At 41.1% G+C, this 23,774-nt stretch overlaps 1 protein-coding gene across 1 annotated transcript in view; it reads right to left on the reverse strand.

Annotated features, from left to right (window-relative positions):
* LOC112116016 (stAR-related lipid transfer protein 13-like) overlaps window positions 1-23,774 on the reverse strand; it is a 361,349-nt gene that overhangs the window by 315,099 nt on the left and 22,476 nt on the right. Inside the window, exon 2 of the mRNA XM_026653538.2 lies at window positions 7,919-8,065. Coding sequence (XP_026509323.1) covers window positions 7,919-8,065 — 147 coding nt within the window. The remainder of the gene's footprint in view (window positions 1-7,918; window positions 8,066-23,774) is intronic.

Genomic DNA, 23,774 nt, shown 5'->3' on the forward strand with positions numbered 1-23,774 from the left:
TTCTGCCTGATTCAGGGATAGTCCATAACCCTCACCCGTTTTTACACACTCCAACTTTTGTTGAACTGCATCAGTCATAGCAAAGAGTGTCACATCATTGGCATAGCTGACATCGGTTAAGAGGTGTCCACCAACAGAAATTTCAGCTCCTACCATTTGTCATAAACTTCTAGGTCTTGTCTCATAATAATTTCTGTGTACATGTTGAAAAGGCTGGGGACAGAAAACACGCTTGTCTCACACCCTGCTCAGTGGAAAATCACTTGCTCTCACCTGCGTTGTTGATGCTAGAGACTTGCGAATGAGTTCAATGAAAATCCCCACGTCTGCCAGTATTCAGCATGTGACATGAGCAGGCCAGATGCCAGCTCTTGCCCAGGCTGCAGGCATTAGCTAAGAACTGACAACCTCATAGCTGGAGACCAGACCAGTTCACCTGTATGTTAGTTTTGCTCAAAATAGGTATTATTCTTATAAACATGTACTTAGTATTTAGACTCCATGAAATGCTTTTAAATTGCTGCATGCATTAATCTCACTTGTAATGGCAATATTCCATGCTATAAGAAAATATGCAAGCTTTGCTTTATAACTTTAAAAATGTTTGCTGTGAATTTATGAACACAGGCAAGGGAATTGTTGTCTCCACCCCCGACCCAGAAGGACTATCAAAATCACAGGGGCCATCAAGGAACATTGCAACACAAAGGACTTGATAATGGCCCTATTGCACCTTGGAAATGCTACCAGTGCAAGGAAGCTCATCCTGTGGACTTGGAAGCTGAATGAAGGAAATAAAACAAAGTCACAGGAAAACTTTCCATCTCTTTACTGTTTGAACTCTCACAAAGCCAGAGACACCAAACTGAAGCCAGAGATCCCCAGGGGTTATCTCCTGGGTCCGCCCTGAAAGACACTTTGAACTGACAGTTCACTACAACTCTGTCACTCTCAGGATTTAGATGGTAACTCATTTGTGTGTATATGTTTGCTTGCTTTAACCTGTAAATAACTCATTTCTTTTTCCTAGCTAATAACCCTTTAGATAATTTATTACAGGATTGACTATTGCATTGCTTTGGTGTAAAATCTAGGGTATCGGTTGACCTGGGGTAAATGACTACTCTCTGGGGATTGGAAGCAACCTGAATATTGTGTGATTATTTTCGTGTAAGTGACTGTAGCGGGGTAGTCACCCCGCTCCTGCCCTGAAGGGCTTAAAACAGCCCTGGGAGAGGGCTGTGGTGGGGGAAAGCTAGGCTTACTGGGGGAAGCAGCCGCCACAGGTGGGGCCACGCCCCAATCAGGCCATAGCTGGCCCTATAAGAGGGTGGAGGGCCAGAAGCTGTAGAAGAGACACTCTCTCTCTCTAGCTTCTGGAGAGAGAGAAGGACCTGGCTGCCTGGGAAGCTGAGAAGGGTATCTAGGGTGCAGCAGTGCTGGGGAAGGGCAGAGGGAGCTGGGGAGCTCCAGCCTAGCAAAGCCCCAGGCTGCAGGCCAAGCTAAGGGTCCACAAAAGGGTACTAGGGCTGTAGAGAGGCAGCCCAGATACAGGCAGAGGCAGCTGGTCCAACCCTCATTGCCGATGATGAGTGGTTTACAAACTGCAGTCTGCCCCAGGGAGCAGGAGCTAGATGATGACTGGTAGTAGCCACTGAGGCAAGGTGGGGATAAGAGGTTGGGGGTTCCCCTGGGAGGGGATACCCAGAGTGAGGCGGTACTGCGGTGGGCAAAACTCCTGGACAAAGGGCACGGGGGTCTGGGAAGGACACGGGGCCAACGGCAGGCGAGACACCAGCCTGCAGAGGGCGCTCCGGGCTGGAAGAGCTAATTCCTGAGATGACCAGCAGGAGATGTCGTGCTGGTGAGTCGTCACCCCGCCACAGTGACCATTTATCACTAAATCTAGTTTGCCTGACTGGCAAGATAGACTTGAGAGTGTAAGGGGACTGTCTGAGACTCCATGGTAAAACTTATAGTGATCCAGGAGTTCACATTTGCCACTGACTTGGTAAAATCTAATTATAGAACATACCACCAGTTGGGGTGTCTGTCTGCCCTAAGGTAGGCACTCGGGGTTGTGAACTACTCTAGACAGCATGACACTCCAAACATGGTCATGTCATACATATTAAATGCTTTTGAGTCGTCAATGAAACCCATGATCAATGGGTCATTAAAATCCCTGTATTTTTCACTGATGAGACAGATGTTAGTGATTTGATCACATGTACCTCATCCCTCTCTGAAACCAGCTTGCTGTGATGGCACTTCTGTTTCTAACATTAGCATCATATGATCCTGGACTATGTGAAGCAGTACTTTTCTCACCTGAGATATCAGGGAGATAATACGACCGTTACGATACTTTCTTGTGTCTCTTTTCTTTGGTAAGAGCAGAAGGATTCCCTCTTCGAGTCATCTGGCTAATTTCTTTCAAATTTTGCATGTCACACCACTACTCCTGGGGGAATTCTGTGCCACTATGCATGTGCAGAATTTATGTCCCCCACAGATTTCTTTGCTGCAGAAAAATGACTTTCTGATGGGGAAGCAAAGGGAAGCCACAAGAGCGGTCATGCATCCCTCCCCAGCAGTTTCAGGTGTCCAGGGCAGCTGGCAGAGAGGTAAATCATTGTGGGGCAGGGGGCAAGACTGGGGAAGACCTGGTGGGTGGCTTCTACCCTGCGCCGGGCTCAGCTGCTAGTCCCAGCCTGCTCTGAGGAGGATGGGACTTCCTCTTTCCCTGCACGGCACCCAGGGCCATGTCAGACCCACCCCCAGATTTCTCCCTCGGCTGTAGGAAGCTCTGCAAACTCCCCTCCCCTCCCCCCACCCATGCTTCCTGCACCCGTTGCTTCTCAGCTGCAGGGGGAGAGATCCCTGTACAGGGAGCTGCTCCCCCATTCACCCAACCCCCATGCATCCAGGCCCCCTCGTACCCAGACTCTCCCACTAAGCCTCACCCCCACCCCGTCCTCAGAACCCCCCGATGAGCCCCACTCCCCCTGCACCTGGACCACCCAAACAAGCCATCCGCACCTGGATCCCCACCTTAGCTAGCTCCAACCAGCTGCACCTGGATCCCCATCCCACTGAGCCCCACTCCCCCAGCATCTGGACTCCCTACTGAGCCCCCCACACCTCCCTTCTGCGCTCTATCCTCCTAAACCAAGATGAACCCCCCCGCTGAGCCCCAACCACCTTCACCTGGACCCCACTGCAGAGTCCCATTACTGTTGCATCCAGATCCCTCCTGCGCCTGGATCTCCCACTGAGCCACCCACAGTTGGATCCTCTCACACTAAGCCCCTCCACACTTGGATCCTGCCTTGCTGAGCCTGCCTGTCCACACCTGGTGCACCTGGTACCCTGGGGCAGGGCCCTGGGATGTTTCTGGGGCAGGCCCGGTCCTTGCGCTGTGTCAGGGCTGGGTGCAGCCTCACTGCTGAGTCTATATCCTGGGGGGGGGAGGGGGAGCAGGGGAAGCTGCACAGTGATCTCCCATCTCTGTGCAACCAGTGGCCTGTGCTCCCCAATGCCATGCAGGAGCCTCCACATTTATCTGACAAATAAAATGTGCAGAATTGTAAAATATTGTGCACAGAATTTTTGATTTTTTGGCGCAGAATGCCCTCAGGAATAATGTGAGATCAATACCACAGTCACCAAATCACTTAACAATTCTGCTGGTACGCTGTCTACCCCTGCTGTTTTCACAGGCTTCATTTTCAAACAGCGTGCACCACTTCCTCTTGCAGGATTGATGGCTCCTGTTTCATACTCTCCTTTCCATATTCTCTCCTCTCGTGCTGTATTGCAAATGGCTTTGATTGGCACAGTAATCTCTTCACCAGCATTTGATCACATCACCTTCAGTGAGGACTTTGCCATCATGATCTTTTATGTTTGATTGCAGAGAACTTTTTGGAAAGAACTCTGACCACTGTGAACATACCTTTTGTATTATTTGTCTTTAATTCTCAAGTTCTGTGCATTTTGCCCTTATGTATTCACTTTTGTCTTGTCTAGTCTAACTTTGGATCTGTCTGTTCAGTTCCTTCTGCTCTCCCCTACATTTTTCAGTGTCCAAGCCATTCTCTTTCACTCTGCATCATTTTTTCACCAGCCAACACTCACCTTTTGGATTGGGTGCTTTGGTGCCTTCGAGCATGATAGTTTCCATTTTGTCCCAAAGTTCATTCAGGGTGTTGCATTCTTTCACTGATGACAATGCAGGTTGTTCAGGTTTCCTTTGAGGGGGAATACTGAAATGTCAAGTATGGAGTGATCATTTTGTGTAAAGTGTTCGTCCATGGATGATATCATAGAAAAATGATAAAAGACAAACACCTGATCACTAGAGACCCAGGTGGATACAAAATTTGTATCCACATCTGATCTACAATCTGCAAACATGATCCGTGGATAAAAAGGGGATATCTACAGATTTGCAGGGCTCTAGATATAAAATTTGGATCCGCATCCATCCCCGATCTGCAAACATGGTCCACGGACATCCGCAGATTTGCAGTGCTCTACATATCACCCAAGGGCAAACCCTTTTCACAAAACAATCATTCCATATCTGACCTCTGAGTCCTTGTCTTCAAAGGAAACCATCACAACACCTTCAACAGATGAGCGTGGGAGCTTAAATTCATAACTTTGCTAGACACTAAAAATCATGGTCTAAACAAAGACACTGGATTTATGGCTTATTACAACAACCTGTAACCTATTAATCCACCTTTTTTGTGTTATGACTGCATAGGTGTTAACTGGCCACTTCACCTTAAAAGATCTCTTATGTGTTAACTATTTATACTAAACAATCTTTTCCACCTTTTATTTAGCTGTGAAACTATGGCCAGGTCTACACTATGGACTTATATCAGTATAACTACAAAAATCCATAGCCCTTAGCAACATAGTTATACCGACCTAACCCCCAGTGTGGACAGCGCTATGTCAGTTGGGATAGCTTCTCCCGTTTACATAGCTGGCCCATTGCCAGGGTATCTACTTCATACTTATCCTCTATCTCTCAATGGCTTGAAGACTGTTGAAGAGACTGGGCAAGTACAATGGGAGATGGGAGTATGGGAGCTGGAGGTAACCAACAAAAAGGGTGAGGGAAATATGATTTTATGTGTTCCTTTAAATCTGGAGCAGGAGAGATGGGGGGGGAGGGTGGCTGGGGAAAGGCTCTACAGTGAAGTAAAGAGAAACAGATTACCTTTAGAGATAATATTGTTTTCCTTATTCTAGTAAAACTCCTTGTTCAGTTTCTCTGATATTTTTAGCATTGTCACAACAGAAAATAGAGATATCCAAAGAGGGGAAAGGTAGAAAGATTGGGAGGGACACAGGAAAAACAAGAGAAAAAGATAGGAACATGCAGATCAGAATGACGAGGAGAAAGAAATGAAGCTACAAAAGGAAAAACTTAATGATGAAAAAAACTGTAAGAACTTTAAAATTAGAGCTGGTTAGGAATTTTTCAATGAATGGAGGTGGATTAACTATGGCGACAGGAGCAGCTCTCCCATCGGCGTAGGAGTCTTCGCTTAAGTGCTACAGTGGCACAGCTGCGCTGATGCAGCATTTTAATCGTAGACCTGCCATATGAGTACCTTTCCCAGACCTGAAGAAGAGCCGTGCATAGCTCGAAAGCTTGTTTCTTTCACCAGCCGAAGTTGGTCCAACAAAAGATCTTTCCTGACTCACCTTGTCTCTGTTTTATTACATAGTTGATTTGGTGATCTCGATGTGTGTAAATGTCTACAATGTTGGGAGAAAATGGTGTTTGTAATGACAAAGTAATTAGAGCAGCAAAATTCCACTAAACACCTTCCTCTCTCATTTTGTAAACAAGACCACTGTTTCCCATTACTTCTTTATTAGAAGTGTAAGTTCTCATTGTCTCGTTCAGGTCCCCAATTACAAGGAGATCTTTGTTTACTTAGTATTTCAATGAATGTCTCTTCAAGCCATTAATAAAACTAATCAATTGTGCAGTCATTGCTGCTGTAGCAGGAGTGTAAACCTGTATAGCTGAGATATTGACTGGCTTTGCTCAAAGGCAAATTGTAATGATTCTATTGCTGACTGAGTTATATCCAAGCACACACTCTCATGTCTCCTTGGATAGGGTAAATGCAATCCTATTTTCTCTCATTTTCTCAGCTCCTGAACAGTATACTGCATATCCATTCATCATCATCAAATGACCCCATCCCAACCATCACAGCTCTGAGATGCCTCATTGTCTGCATTCACTTACTTACTTCTCAAAACATTTCTTTACTAGCATCATTCCAGCTACTTGCCTCTCACAGAATTTATGCAATCAAAAGAAGAGTGAAATACATGAAGTATCCACAATCGATCTGCCACACAGTTTCCATTACAGAAGCAAAAGATTACACAACTAGCAGAAATCATTAAATTAGCATTAAGACATAAATGTAGATGACAAGAACAACTTATTTAATGGATATAGAACAAATTACTGCCTATATTAAATTAACAAATCTCTTTGAAGAAACAGGGACCAAGTGGGATGAATAGTTAAAGATAAATTACATATGCAACTTAAAATAACAGCATGTTTCCTTACTGTAACACAGGGTATGTCTACATTTTGAGCTTGGGTTGTGATTCCCAGCTCAAGGAGAAATACTTGTGCTAGTGAACGAAAAATAGAATGTAGCTGAGGAAGTGTGAGTTGTGGGATGGGCTAGCTGCCCTGAGTATCTGCCCATCCAAGACCCTAGGCATGTACTCAGGACAGCTAGCCCATCCCGCCACTCACACTGTTGTGGCTACACTCTATTTTTCACCTGCTAGCTAGAGGAGAGCTAGCACGAGTATGTCACCTTGAGCTGAGAATCATATCATCAGCTCACTGTGTAGATATCAACACCTACTGTACACTACTTTGATTTTACTGCATTCTCTTATGTTTGTACATCTGACACCCTCTTTTTTATTGTTTACATATGAAAACTTGTACTGTCAACCACCAAATCATCTAGTCTGATGTCCTGTATATCACAGGCTACCAATGCCACCCAGCACCCGCACACTAAACCCAACAAACAAAATTAGACCAATATATTACAGCTCCCAGGAAGACTAAACTATCATAGGCCACGGGCAGAGAATAAGAGGCATGGTTACAAACAGCATGCAGTCAAACCCTTCTTTCAGGCATCTTAGCCCAACACCAATGCCCAGATCCCACAGACCAATTCTGCCTCAAGAATTGACTCTAATCAGACTAGACTCTCCTGCTACTTCCTCAGCTCCCTCTCCAATGACCTGCCTCTATGCAGAGTCTTCCCTAACTAAGAAACAATACAGCATGTCTTCCAAAGACTGAACATATGCTCACACACTAAGAAAAAACTTGGGAAACTATGTGTAACAGCACCACATAATGACACCTGCCATAACAATATTCATACAGATATTGACAAAATACTACTCAAGTCAAATAAAAACCAAAGACTAATTCTACCCCTAATAAAGATAGATATTATCTCCCTTGCTGTTAGATCTGTACAAAAACTATTACAAGTGCAGGAGGGCTTGAATCAAAACCTCAGATTCAAACCCCTTAATTAGGGAAGTGTGTCCATATTGATACATCTGAATCTGAACCCACCTCTATAGAAGGGACTGGAATGATTAATCCAGCCCATGAAAGCAGAAAGAATAGGGATCACATGAGATTTCTGCCAATTTGGGCTGCAATAGCCTGAGAACTTGAGCTGTAGCCTGAATCATCCTTGAACCTAATATCCAAAACAGCCTAAATTTGGTCTGGATCTGAACACCCCTCCTTGACTAAAATCTAATTACAAGGTTTTAAAAATCTGTCACATTCTGTAAATGGGGTGTGCATTCTTACCGGCTGTTTGCGCTTTTTGGTAGAAGGAGTGCTGGAAGGAGAAGAGCCAGCACTGAGAGCCTCTTCAATATCTAAATTCAATTGTTCCAGTTTCTTCATGAGAGATGACATAGAGTCTGACCACTCAGATCCTTTTTCTGGTTGGGTCTAAAAGAAAACCAAACACACATGAAGTCTGAAAACATTAAAGCTCTTCATGATTTGTAGATTTGTTTTTAAACTACACTCCAAAAAAACCCAACAAAGTCTGGATGATCAACTCTCTGCCTATCCTGGGTTGACCTCATCTACTTAGAAGGCTTCAACTATCATTTCTATCCTGTTGACACACGTTAGATGCTCTTTATATCTGACCAGTCACACTCCATCCAGTTGTGCACATCCAAATGTCTCTCTGACATATCATCCGGGATGATCCACTGTCAGTTCAAGCTCAGAATGCCACAGAAGAACCTTCTTACTTATTATTTCTAAAACCTTTTCTATTTCCAACGTTCTCCATCGGAGTGGACAATATCCCCATTCTCTTTGTCACTTAGACTCATAACTTTGAGGGTCATCCTGAATTCCTTACTTTCCCTCCTACTATACATCCAGGCTATCATCAAATCTTGCTTTTTCCTTCAGATCAATTTGAAATTCTGTCTGGTCAAAACATTACTCTACTTCCCGTTGATTTTCTGCCTTGATTGTTGCCTGATATATATATATATATATATATATTGTTTCTTTCCATGTGGGAGTCTTTAATCCATCAAAGCACAGCTGATAAAATTGTCATCTTTGGACATCTATTGAACCACATCATGCCCATTCAAACCCCTCTGCTTATTCCTCTTCAGTCATCTTCCTATACATGCAATGACTCTAAATCCCAAGAGCACCATGTCTCCCTTCCTCCCTCTCATTCAAATCACTCCTAAAGGCCCACTTCTTCCCAGATGCCTATAAAAAGTAACTCACACCATCAAACGCTAGCATTATGACTCACACCAGTGAAAGGGGCATGGCTGGAGGGCTATTGCACTTCATTGAATGCCAAATGCCAGAATGACCTTTAGGGAAAATATGAAACTGAGCACAAATTAGACCTGCTCTGAGGCTACTCTCAATTGGGGGAGGGGGGGGGCAAATTGGGCTCTTGGCCACCAGATTAGGAAGATGCGGCAATGCAAAAGTGATGGATTTTAGACCCGAGGAACTAGCTCCTGTTCTTCTATGTTCAAATTGTTAGTTATGTGAAACATTTCTAAATATGAGGCCACAAGAATCATAGCAATTGCAGCTGAAGGATTCCCTTGTCATCAAAGCCAGCCCCTTCTGGATAGTGCAAACTATTCCCTATCTTGAGCTGCTTTGGTTTATTCTTCTTTCACCCAGCTTACTTTGGCGATGTATATTTTCATATAAACATAATTTCACAATTCAATTTTAATAGACTTTGCACACTAATATTAACATTACTAACATTACTTTGCAGCAAAATAGCACTGTCCTTCCAAAGAGCTCAAAATACCTTACAAACATTAAAGATCCAAGCCACACAACATCCCTGTGTGCTAGGTAAGTATTATTATTCCCATTTTATATATCCTCTTGCTGAATCATTTCCTTTGTGGGGGCTGGAAATTGGGACACAGAGAGGACAGTAACTTGCTCACAATCACACAACACAGGCAGAAATAGAATCTAGGAGAATAATTCTCATTTTACACCAGTATTACGCCACTGTAACTACCTTGTCCCTAATGGAGTTACTCCTGATTTGCCCCAGAATAAGGGAAAGAAGACTAATGCCTCAGATCTTCAGACTCCCAGTCGTGTGTCTGAACAAGAAAACCATGCTTCCTTACTTAGGGAGATAGTTTTGGCTCTATTTGTATTTATTTACCATTGGCTTCAGAGAACAGAAAACTGGACATAATGTCACTATTTTTTCCAAACATAGTATTTTTATTATTCATAACAGTGAATGTTTTTTCCAGGAGTGCTGTCAAAAGTTCTAAACTGTAGTGAAGATCAGATTTGTATCTATTCAAAATTACATTACTTGGATATATTCCTATATTATTCTTTATTGTATTTTACAAAACTTTTTATATTGTTTTTAGGGACAAGCACAATATACATTACGCAGAAAGAGACACTACAAAAAAGAAATCGTCATGCCACATTCCGTTTGAGTGAGGCGGTCTTATACAAGATATAGTGTCAATATTTGGTACTTCTACAATGTCAATTTCTAAATCAAAGTAAAGGTATTGCATTTTACTGAATTTTTGCATCTTGATAACTTTATCTTTACAAAACTAAGGAAAGGGTGAATATTTTCTTCAAAATGCCTCGAACAAGTAAAAACAAAAAACACATTTAGTAGTCTACCAAAATCTAATGGAAAAATCCAATCTGAAGTTTCTAGACATCATTATTGAGATATAACTTGACAAAACAATTTTATAAAAATTTTCTTCCTCTAATGTAGGTGGTAATCAGATATGGGACAATGCTAATGAGTCAGTTTACATACAGGAATGAGTAAATTGTGTCTGACCTCAATGAGTTCTATGAAGACTATATTGACCATCCAGGTGACAAACATGCAAAGATTCAATTAGAAATCCAGAAAAAATATTACTTACCTCTTAAGAATAAAATGTTTTTTTCTGGGACTCTAATCTCTCTTTTGGAAAGTTAGTGAGAGACAAAAAAAAGTGCTCTACTTTTGAGGTTCCGGTCCATAAAAGAGAGCGAGTAAGATTTACAGATATTTCTGATTAAGATATTCTAAATGTATGTCACAATAGCCAATATATTAACTAATGTGGCAGAAAACAAGATTTATTGTCCTGGGAGGAAAGTATCAACCTTGCCTTTGTCTTGGTAAGTATTTACCTCTTGAATCAATACGTCTTTGTATTTATTCAACAATTACCAATAGCTGATTAACATAAAACCATTTTTTACGAATAAGTTTACTTTTTCTTTTAAAGAAATACCAAGAACAAACCATTGCATTCTTCATATAAAGTTTATTAGAGGAGAGGCAGAAATTGTAGTCAAGGAGCTAAGAAATACAAGCTGTAAAGAGTTCCCAAAAAGTAAAACTCTTCTATTCCTCCATTAATATTTGTTCTTTTCTAGTTCAATAAAACTCTAAATCATGACCATTAAATTAAGGGGAAGAGGAGAAAATGGGTTTTCATTATTGTATAGGATAAAACTAAATAGGTCTATTTAATAAAATGGCATCCACTAATTGGAAATTTGGCACAAAAACTGCATTTGGAACAATTGTTGATAGCCCATATATTTTCTTATGCTGCCTCAAATTATTGCTGAATTGCAAAAAACTAATGGTACATAGAGCTTCCACAGTGGAACTTGTAACAGAAGACATTGCACTGAATGCAATCATAAAGGACAAATCCACTCCCCAGTGCCTAGCCTGGATAACTGACTTGGGTGCCTGAGATCTCTATGAGTACAACAGAAATGGCAGATTCGCCTCACAAGCTTTGGAGCAGCAGTGAATCCATTCCATAGCTACTATTCAGGCCTTCAGGCAGGATTGTCTTCATTGATCATTGTGCCCCCGCTCTACTTTGGTAGAGGGCAGCGTCAACAACTTGCCTTTGTCCATTGTCTGTCGGAGAGGTGGTGGGTGCACATCCCTGCATAAGCTCTCAAAATCTCTCCCATTCATTGGAACCAAATTGGTTCAGCTGAGTCTGCGACTATACCTGTGGGTGCAGAGGGCCTCATGGATATTGAATTGGTGTAGAGTTTTGGAGGGGGGCATGTGGAGGCTCCACATTCCTATGTTGTGTGGAGCCTAGTTCCATGGGGCCTCCCTTCACACCAGTGTGTGTTTAGGCATAGTGTAAGAACAGAAGAGAGAGGCCAGAGGATCCATTGTGATGCTGTTCTTCCAGGCTATCTGCCCTGTGGAGTGGGCACACTTAGAGCATGACGTTTACATCACTAGTAGGTAAGAGCAGGTACACTGGCCTGCGGGGTGGATTCCTTTGTGCTGTGGATCTCTAACACCTAACTGAAATACTCAGGCTGCACAGTGAGGGCCCGATTTACCACTAAATGTGGGGGGATATATTCCTATATGATAAGTAAAAAAATCAATAAAAATCAATGAAATATGTAATCACTTGCTAGTAAAAATAAGATCTGTGCTTAATCAGAGAACAGAAGACTACCAATGTATTATTATGCTTCAGAAAGTTACAGTTACTACATATGTAGAATTAACCTAACTGCACCAAACTTAGTGAGACATATTGGATAATCAACCAAACATAAAACATAGTTACAGCCTGTTGTCTCCTAACAGAGATCAACACTGGTTTGAGGTTTTTTTTTTTGAACAGTAAGTGAATCTAATCTAAGAAACATTAAGCATATAAGACTACATTCTGTGCTCACTTGCACACATAGAACGCTATTGCAGTCAGTGAGAATGCACAGGTGGAAATGAAGGCACAAGCATTTTTCCCATAATCTACAAAACAATTTGTTCTTTTCTCAGAATGAGAAGTAAATACATTCCAGACATTCAGTATGGCAGTTTATGCCTCTGGGACAGAAAAGGTTCTGCACCCTGTTTTGCGGCTTCTTAGTTTTCTTCAGTAATCCTATTCAGCAAAAACATCTGTGATAAAAGGCACATTTGTTTCAATATTTTGCATGTGAAGCTTGTTGCAATAGGCATGATGGCTGCCAGCAAATCTAAACTTAAACTGAAGGAATGTGGCAGAAATGAATAAGTTCTTATAGAATATGCCAAGGTCAGGGTTACCCTTGCAGCCAGATCTCATCACATACTCATATTAGAAAGCCTTTCAATTTGAGCCATACATGCATTGGGGTTATGGGAAGGTTGCACAATTCTAGATTTGATTGCTGTCTCCTGTTTTTCAGTTCAGACAATTTCAATAAGCCAATTGTTTTAATGTAAGTGTAATGTATAACTATGTAGTCATTCACTAATCAAATAAATTACTGAACCCTAGATCAAAACCACCAATGCCATATTCTATGTGTGTGTGTGTCTTGTATTTTTACATATACGTATATATAAACATACATTCAAGGGCAAATTCTCTCTGATCTATGGAGAAAATCCCAAATAAATGACTTACTGAAAGTACTCCAGTGACTCAATACCACATTTGCCTCGTTTCACTCACGCATTCCCCAGATTCTCAAAGGGAGTTTTGTATAAAGATACAACCCAACCCTGCAATCAGTAGCAGCAGTTTTGCCTGCAAGAACACAGCAGGACCAGACCCAGAGAGGATGTTTTATGACCATTTTCTAAGTAATTGGAGCTACAATGCATTCTCTTATGCTCAAAATAGTTGTATATTTACACCTGCCATATAGGACTGTCAAATAATCGCAGTTAACTCACGTGATTAACTCAAAAAAATTAATTGCAATTAATCACACTGTTAAACAATAGAATACCAAATTGAAATTTATTAAATATTTTGGATGTTTTTCTACATTTTCAAATATATCAATTTCTATTACAACACAGAATACAAAATGTACAGTGCTCACTTTATATTATTTTTTATTACAAATATTTGCACTGTAAAAATGATAAACAAAAGAAATGGAATTTTTCAATTCACCTCAGACAAGTACTGTAGTGCAATCTCTTTATCATGAAAGTGTAATTTACAAATGTAGTTTTTTTGGTTACACAACTGCACTCAAAAACAAAACAACGTAAAACTTTAGAAACTACAAGTCCACTCAGTCCTACTTTTTGTTGAGCCAATCGCTAAGACAAACAAATTTGTTTATATTTATGGGAGATACTGCTGCCTGCTTCTTATTTACAATGTCACCTGAAAGTGAGAACAGGAGTCTGCATGGCACTTTTGTAGCCGGTGTTGCAAGGTATTTATGTGCCAGATATGCTAAACATCTTTAATGCATCGGGCACATAAATATCTTGCGATGCCAGCTACAACTGTGCCATGCGAACACCTGTTCTGACTTTCAGGTGACATTGTAAACAAGAAGCGGGCAGCATTATCTCCTGCAAATTGCAACCAAACTTGTTTGTCTGAGCAATTGGCTGAAGTAGGACTGAGTGGACTTGTAGGGTCTAATGTTTTACATTGTTTTATTTAGCTGGGTTTTTTTGTACGTAATTCTACATTTGTAAGTTCAACGTTCATGATAAAGAGATTGCGCTACAGTACTTGTATTAGGTGAATTAAAAAATACTATCTTTTTTGTTTTTTACAGTGCAAATATTTGTAATAAAAATAAATATAAAGTGAGCACTGTAGACGTATTCTGTATTGTAATTGAAATCAGTATTTTAAAATGTAGAAAACATCCAAAAATATTTAAATAAATGGTATTCTATTATTGTTTAACAGTGTGATTAATCACGATTAATTTTTTTAATCACTTGACAGCCCTACTTCCATATTGAGCATAACAGATTTCTAAAGGGAAATTTTATGCATAACACACAATTACATTAGTTATTTACATTTAAGAGTAGTAACTAATGTGTAGCATTCTCCTCCAAAAAGGATTACTATACACATATTATGCCAAAACAATATTAAGGTAAACTTCTCTGTTATGGTCTTAACTGCAGCCTTAACTACGACTTTTCAGTTTTGTATACCATATCTGTAAATATTCCTTGATATTTTTTGCTACCCTTCTAAAATTATCAGATTAGAAATGTGCATACAAGAAGGTAAGAAGGTGTGTACGGGAGTGCAAGGATGTGAGAAAGAGAAAGCTCAGCACAGATGTTTGATTCTAAATTTAAGGTGAACTGTCCAAGCCCATTTGAAAATACCAAAGTACAAATTTCAGCATTTTCTCTGATTATAAAACGCTTTGTTTGTTATATCTCCACAAGAGATTTACTAACTTCAAATCATGATTGTTCATTAGATTTCAGCAATCACTGGTGACTGGAATTTTGAAGAGAGCACCATATTTTGGAAGTTATTCAATTCTGAACATCAGGCTACTCAGTCAGCATGTGGTGAACATTTGGGCTTGATCCTGCATAACATAGGTGTGCAGTGCTTAAACACAAGGCGAAAAGTTAGGAGGACAAGAGAATCCAATCCTATACTAATGAGAGTACTGTTCAGCAGCCACCACATTATTCCTGCCTGATAGCAAGAGTAAGGCCAAATAGGGGAGTACATAGGTAGGTGACTCATTTACATTAGGAAGATTCCACTTAGCCCAATCTCACCTACCCCCTACCAATTTTTTTAACTTTTATATATGGAGATATATCTGTCTCATTGAACTGGAAGGGACCTCAAAAGGTCATCGAGTCCAGCCCCCTGCCTTCACTAGCAGGACAAAGTACTGATTTTAGCCCCAGATCCCTAAGTGGCCCCATCAAGGATTGAACTCACAACCCTTGGTTTAGCAGGCCAATGCTCAAACCACTGAGCTATCCCTCCCCCTTTTTGCTCTTTGACATGCACACTACAAAATGCTGCAACCTCTATTGCTTTTTCTGACATATATATCTTCTAGTGACCATAAGTACAGCTTATTGGAGGGCCAAGCACAGAAATTAAAAAACATATTCTTTGGCTCTTCTGTGATTCAGTATGTGAGGTCTGAGATAACCTATTTTTGCCAAATCTTCCAAAACAAACATAAGCATGATTTGGATACTATTAGCCCCAAATACAGTGGAGAGGGGGAAAGTATTTGTACCAGTAGTGCTGCTGCAATCCTAGCCCTTTCCCCAATATAAAAATACTAAGGATTTAAGCTGATTTTTTAAACTTTAACAGAAAAAGCCTTTTACACGAAAAGTAACCTACTTTCAATAATATGAACCCTCCCTAAACACACCTGAATGCGAGTATGAAGATTTGTTTTTCCTGGCTGGCCAACCACTTTCTCCTTTGTGTATATGTTCCTAAGGATGTTTTGTTTTTTGAACTACATAGTTCTCCAAATCAGTTCTCTTGTAGTGACATTATGCATAATCATATGATTATGATTAAGGCATTTTGGTGTTTGTGGCCCAAGATTAGATTTAACTGATTGTAAAGGTACATTACATAGGGGTTTTTTTTTTTTTTTTCTTTTCCCCCCTCATGGTGTCACTACAGCCCAGAATTCAGCATCTTTGGGTGCCTTAACTGTGCATTTCCAGAACCTAACATGTTTAGATTTAACAGTAACCTTAACTCTACATTTCCTAGGTTTGTAATGCTTAGTTTAGGGATACAACTGTCCTGTAATATTTTTTTACCTTTAAACTACTTAAACATACTCAACCTTAATGCCATCTTAGTGTAGTTTTAGATCTTGGAATTTCCTTTTTTTTAAATGATCAAAAATTTCATACCTTAGAAATAACAAGAAACCCAAAGATCATGTTATCATGTGATATTATGATTTGAAAATATGTAATATCAATCTTAAATCTTTTCTTTTATTTGAACTTTTAAAGGCAGATGCACACCAGAGCAGTGCAAAGCAACCAGTGCACACTAGCCAATGACGGTGGGTTTACAGCTGCCTGGCATCACCAGTGCAAAACAGCCGAAGTGCACTGGTAAATCTGGTCCTTAATTTGCAGTTGATTTATAGGTTTTGAGTGCTGTGTTATGGACACCGGCACTACATGGAATAAGGGCTAGGGGAAGCCCAGTCCTTGAGTCCCAGGTCTTTTTAAGGACTCCCCCATTGCTTGTGTCTTAGTTCCCCCAGAAGCATTTCAAATATTAGCATGCAGCCACAGAACCTTTAAAGAGCGGTAATCTATAAATAAGAACTCTGATTTTAAAAAGAAAACTAATTTTGGTGAAGGAATTTTCTTTTTAAAAATGACACTGGTTGGAAATGTGGCGGGGGGAGGTTATTTTTTAAACAGAAAATAGAAAGTTTGGTTTGTTCTAACAAATTTATAAAAAAAATAATACTTTTCTTCAGTTCACATTGCCTGCAACAAAACATCCTCACTTTCTAACAAACAATGATGTCAGGCAACACTGAATTTCACAAACAGGCTGACAAATTTGCATTATCAACACACGCTATGGAATTGGCATTCAAACAACCAGACAAGTTGTCTTTATTGACATCTGCTCCTGTTCAGCAGATGAATGATTCTCTTGGCTTATTCCATCTTCAGCTACCTCAGAACCAGTGCCCCCTCTGCGTTATCTATTCCACTATTTTCTTCACCTTTAAACAACTGAACTCTGCTTTTCACATCCCATCTACACCTGCTCCACACTCAAACTTCTGAGTTTGGCCCATTCATACCTCTCTTGGCATTATCTTCAAGAGACATTAGATTGTTCCTGAATATCAAAATTAGTGACCAAGAATGCTCAGATGTTTTACTGCTCAGGAAGGTACCAGACTCCACCAGTTATGCTTCACTCTATCAAAAATTACTTACTACAGCAAAATGGTAACTTTGTCATCATGAGCACTATGAAGTATAATTGAAAACCTTACTCCAATTTACAGAAGGGTATTTTCCTGCAAGTGTTCTTGGGCCACGGGAATGCGCGTATAACCGGTCATCATTCACAAAAGGTGGGGGATGTTAGTGACAAAGTTCTTTAAAAAAATTCAGCAAAGCTCTGGATATATTCTCAGATCACAGCAACCCAAAAATATCACAAGAACATGACTTGAAAAAGATCTTTATGGTGGGTACCAAAAGGAATATCTGACATTTGCAATCATCTTAATTAAATCAATTATAATAAAATTGAAAGAAACAGAAAGATTCAGTATGGTCAGCTTTGCATAAAACAAAAAGCACGAGCACAGAATTATAGTGCCACACAACTAACTAGCTGGTGAAAGAGAGCTGTGAAGATTAGCCTAAAAATTTCGATGAATTTGACAAAAATCTCTGCAAAAGCAAATCAAGTAGGAAGAGATGTTGACTTAAGAGTTTTAAAATCCCCATATTATCAAATGAAAATATCAACACAATGTATCATTGAACTCTGTGCAGCAATATTATAGATGTTCACTATATTTACTATTTATGAATTCTTTACTCATGCAACTAAATGACAAATTTGGAGCTCACAAGGTTACCTCTAGTTTTATTGCTTTGCTGCCTATGCAGGTCAGCAAAAACAACCAGAGTGAACTTGGAACAATCCATTAGCCATGATTTTCTATTTTGACCTGATGATAAACATCAAGGGACTGAGTCTTCATTCAGTTACACCATTTTTCATAGGTGTACCTCAGTGGACCATTTGGTCCTCTGCCTCCAATGAACACTAGCAATGGAAGAGATATACTGACAAGGAAACGAACCTGAACATTTTTCTTGGTAATCTCCGCTCCAAACAGTGATCAGCAAACCATGCATAACTTGTAAGAGCTAATGACTCCACAAGCTGAGACGTTATAGCTTCATGCTATATACAGTCCCTTCTGGTGTAAAACTGGTAAAGTGGTGCAAACAGGTTATGCAGTAAAGTGTCTCACATTTTGGTTTCTGGTTAGGTTAGTAAATAGGAAGTGCCATGTTTCCTGTCTTCATGATGTGTCTTTCTAGATGTAAAGACAAGATTTCCCTTGTACTAAAGATAGAAATTGAAGAACCAACATATCAGCGAATAGCTTTGTATTCCACGTCCAAGAAAAAAAATCAGAGAAAACGCATACAAACAAATCAGGCAGAAGCAAAGTTTTGCCATTTTCCCACAAATATCCCTGAAGGGTCAACACTTCAATCAAAATACTCCAGGTCAGATTTTTAAAGGTATTTAGGCAGTGCCAATCAGAGTTAAGTGCCTAAGCACTTTTTAATATCCCACTATCTGTATCTTCAGCTGCCTAAATACCTTTAAAGACTGCCCCCCACACTCCTTGTAAGGAACTGTAATATTAGATTTTTGTTCTGAAAATATTGCTCTTATATACATCTACATAACTGTCTCAGTTGCATAAAAAAATTCTTATATAAGTATGAAATAGTGCAGATTGCAAGAAAATTGGAATAGCAATTATTTCAGTTATTGACCGTTTCTTGGAATACAACTAATATTGCATTTATGTGCTGTCTACAACATTTATAAAAATGTAATTTACAAAACACTACATATAAATAGAAAATAAGTAAAGAGATGCCAATATTGTTGTTGGGCCTTCTTCACGCTATGAAGAAAGATAAGACACTATAAGTTACAAGATGAAAAGAGGAAAGCCTATTCTGAGGTTTATATTTGATTAAAGAACTTTACAGAGAAATCCTAGTTTGAAAAGTTCTGTGGTAGTTTACTGATGGTTTCCTAATAATTGTTAATGCTTTAGAATCTATTTCTTACTAAGTATATATTATAATATTTGCAGCATACAAATTATTCTTAATATTTCTATAGGATCACAAATATTCACAGTGCCCTACCAAAGACATTCCTTACCCTCAAGATCTTGCAATCTAAAATTTAGAAGAAAATATAAAGGTAAACAAATCAGTAAAGAGGCAGCATGCAAAGTTTAATAGTGAGAAAACAAGTGAAGGAAAAATTCTTGAGGTTGAGGGCTATGAATAGGGTGACCATATTTCACAAAAGGAAAATGAGACTCTCCCAGCCACTCACCTGAGATCGCCCCCCGCGCGAGGCTGTTGCAGGTCACTGGAACCCTGCATGGGGCTGGCATCTCCGATTGCCTCCCCTGCATGCTCTTCTGCACCACACGCCAAGTCGGCAAGAGCAAACAGGACAAATGCCCCTTTTTTTTTTTTTTTTTTTTTTGCAAAAAAGTTTGGATGTCCGGGAAAGGGCTTAAAAAAGGGACTGTCCCCGCCAAAACAGGACGTATGGTCACCCTAGATATGAAGGAAAAGAGAATGTTTGACAGAAAAGAAGTTTGACACTGTCTGTAGTGCGAAGGAGGAGATGTAAGGGAAGAGTACTGGGAGACTTAAAGGGGTTAAAGGGAGCAAGACAGAGAGAAAAAAAAGATGTTGGTGAGATCATGTAAGGCTTTGAAGTTGTCCGAGTCTGAATTTTATGTAGTTAACATCTAAGAAAGGACTTAAGGGATTCAGGACTGTTCAAATATACATTGAAATAGATCTACATATTTGCTTTGAATTAAATATCTACTGATATCTTTCAGTTCACATGGAAGAAAGATAAACAATATATTACATATGCTTAAAAGTCTCTTGAAGTTTTTACAGAAACAAAAGTACCACAATGATAGAGCTCACAGTTAATAATGAATAAAATGTAATTACATTGCATACCAATTCATATAATTACACAAGGTTCTCATAATGTTCTTAAATATATATAACTGTAATCGTTAACACATCTCTGATTTATTTCACATTATTGAACTCTATGTCACAGTCCTGTTCCAATTTAATAAAGTATTAACAAAGATATAAAAAACTACTGTTAAAAAGGTCTAGGAGAAGAGAGGGGTCAGGTTGATCTTACATGCTGTGGGCTGAATTCTCCCCTGTTACACACCACTATAACTCCACTGAAGTCAGTGAGGCTGACCTAGTGTAACAGAGGCCCAACGCTGTCTTGTAACACCTAAGTATAACTGCTCCAAAAAAGGTGCTGAAACCACTAATTTATATGCATTTATCACACACTCATAACATTATTTAACAACTAAATACCAAGGAATGGCTTTCAAATGACAATTACTTTTATTAGAGACAAGGTGGGTGAACCTGAGGCAATATCTTTTATTGGACAAACTTCTGTTGGTGAAAGAGACAAGCTTTCAGGGTACACAGAGCTCTTCTGTATAGGCCAAAAGCTTCTCTCTCTCACCAACAGAAGCTGGTCCAGTAAAATATTAGCTAATGTTTTCTTTCTTTCTCTAGTATCCTGAGATCAATATGCCTACAACACTGCAAACAATTACTTTTATTGAAATAAGCTGTCTTGCAGATAAACAGCAGCCCATTTGAAAATTTAATGTTGTAAAAAAAAAAAAACAGGACTTAGACCTAGCAGAACTATTTGTTTATTATATTATTTCATGTCCACTGAAAACTAAGGACATTTTTCCTTCTAGTTCTACCTATAAAAATCTTATAAAAGATAAGCAGGAAAGGCAGGCATTATAATGATACATCACACTTCTAGAGTACTTTCTGTCTGAGAACCTCCAAGACCTTTACTAACATAGTTTAATTAAGGCTCACAGGTGGACATTATTATTTCCATGCCACAGATCTGAGGTTTAGCGGTGGTGATATCATGCCCATGGTCAAATACTGAGTCTCTGTCACTGCCAGTTTGTGCTCTGAGTTCATCACTCCGTGTGCAATGGACACAGGAGCATGTGCTGGAAATTAGCCTGACATTCAAACGTGAAAGCCGCCGGAGAGGATGTGGTTGGGCAGGAGTACTTTTGTCTATCGATGGGGGGTTGCGTATGAACATCCAGGGAGCCCGTTCCTCACCACGTGAAACCCTCAACGGAGACCTGCCAGGAGACTCTGTTGCGAAATGTCATCTGAAAACAGGGCGGTCCCAGCCCACAGAATGGCTGGCGCCCAGGGTGAAACACATTGGAAGGACTTGTGTGTCCTGTCTGGTTACAGGCCTCTGAACAGCACGCGGCTAGAGGAGAAAACAAGGCAGGAACATTAACACAGGCCTGGGCAGCCAGGTCCCCCCGCATTACCACAGGCCGGGGCGGCTCCAGTCCACCATTAGCACGGGCCGCCCCCCCTTACGGTTCCTCCCCCATGACCAGATTCCCCCAAAGCTGGCGGAGGGAGAGCCCTGGCGACCGGGGCCTGCAACGCATCACGGAGGCGGGTGGGCGGGACAGCCTGTAACTGCCACTCCCCGTGAGCTCTGGGCAAGTAAGGCGGGAGCCCAGCTCAGCCCCACCCCTCAGTTTCCACATAAGCGCGTTAGTTCGACAGTGTCTGTAACGGATCCCCTCCCCCGCGCGTGCATCCACATCAAACAATAACAGTAATTTCTCAGACTGTAGCGCGCGTGCGCGGCCAGAAAGATCCGGCTCGAGCCAGCCCTGTAAAATAATTTTGAATACAATCCCTCCGATTGAAGGGCGGGACCGCCCTTCTTCGGGTGCGCGCGCACTTCCTAGGGCTTCTGGTTCCTCTTCCCGTCGTATCAGTGTGTGCGCGCGCGCATCTTGGTGACATCATGGGATAGGAGTGGTTATAGGCCACTGTCTCGCGGGGATGTAGCGCCACCGGGTGGTCGGTCTCGTGAGACAGCGGTTGCAACCGTAGAGCGCGATCTAATGTTCTGGAAAAGAACCGCCGCGCCGCGGAGACAGGGTGGAGTCCCCAGCCCGGGGACCGGGAAGGGAGAGGGGCAGGGCGCGGCCGGAAGAAGTCCCCAGCCGGGGGGAAGGGAGAACGGAGCGGGCACAGCGGGGAGGAGCCAACGGCCTCGCGGGGAGCGGGGAGCCCCCAGCTCTGTGTCCTGTGTGTGCGCGCGTAGAGAGGAGCCCCCAGCCCTGCGGTGGGGGGGGAGGGTGAGGAGGAAACAGGGAGGAGCCACCCCAGATACATGAACCAGTGAGGCTTCCTTGCAGTGGAGTAGCAGCAAGGATCCCCGCTGTGTATTGGGGGTGGAGGAGATGAAAGTAAGAAACTGCCAACACCTTTACCCTTCTCAAAGGGAGCAGGAGTAGCAGCAGCGACCATATTGTTCTTAGGGCCTGTGACATGGAGACTCATTTGTGGTTCACTACTCTGGGTCAGCAACTCCTCAGGCCTGGCATACTGCACCTCACACACTAGTGTCCTGATATTTATTTAAAAGATGACATGTAATAAATACATTGTTTGAAATCTAATAAGATACTAGTTATTAATGTCACTGCAAAATGTTTGTAACAACTCAGAGAAAATATGGATATGCTGTGATATTATCTCTGGGAGACTGTAAACAGACAAAGGTGGCAAAACAAGTTTCTTTATAAAGGGAAAGAAAATATGGTGGGAGGGGCCCTGCCTAGGAAAGAGGGCTCTGACCTGCTCCCTCTGGGTCAGCTAGTGGCTAACCCTCCTGCAGCTTTGTAAGGGGGGAGGTGTGACCCTAAGAGCATCTCAGTGCCAGAGGCCAAGGAGCTTACTAGTATCAGGTAGTGAGGTTTGGCTGGCCTGTGGGTGCCCCGTAGCTGGGCTCGGGGCAGAAGGGGGTGTGGGTGTCTGGGCTGGGGGGTGCCCCGCAGATGGGCTCTGGGGGGGATGGGAGTGCAGGTGTTCGGGCTCCCCACAAAGCCCCCTGCAGCATCCCCCAACCTCCAGCACCCCCTAACTGGAACTGGGTTGTTGTAGGGGTTTAACTCTCTACTCCTGGGGGAATCTTTTTTGCTGTTGTCTGTATTGTTGACAGGTATTTTGAAATAAATTACCAAAATAATTGAAACTGGAGTGATTATATTGTGTTATTTTGACAAATATGCAGAATTTTACAGAATTTTAAAATATGGTGTGCAGATTTTTAAATTTTTTGTCACTGAAATTTTAATTTTTCACACAGAATTCCCCAGGACTAGTAAGGTGAAGAATAGTGTTAGTTGTACTGTACTGTACAACTGTAATACTATACTGTAATAGTTTCAGATGGAAAGCACTATAGATGATCATTGTATTAACATTCCTAGATCCTTAATGTTCATGGTTGGTAGAAAAGCAGAGCTTGGAAAGATTTAGAGGTAATTTAAAGACAGGACCAGATTTTCAAAAGTGTATGTGCAGTTGCACATCCAAGTACACGATGAGCAACTTGGAGCCTAGTGTCCATATATTAAAAAATTACAAACCAATTACATGCTCTCAGATAAGCATGATAGTTGCTCACAGAAATGACAA

Source organism: Terrapene carolina, unplaced genomic scaffold (assembly GCF_002925995.2).
Source record: "Terrapene carolina triunguis isolate 2854851 unplaced genomic scaffold, T_m_triunguis-2.0 Scaffold141, whole genome shotgun sequence".
NCBI lineage: Eukaryota > Metazoa > Chordata > Testudines > Emydidae > Terrapene > Terrapene triunguis.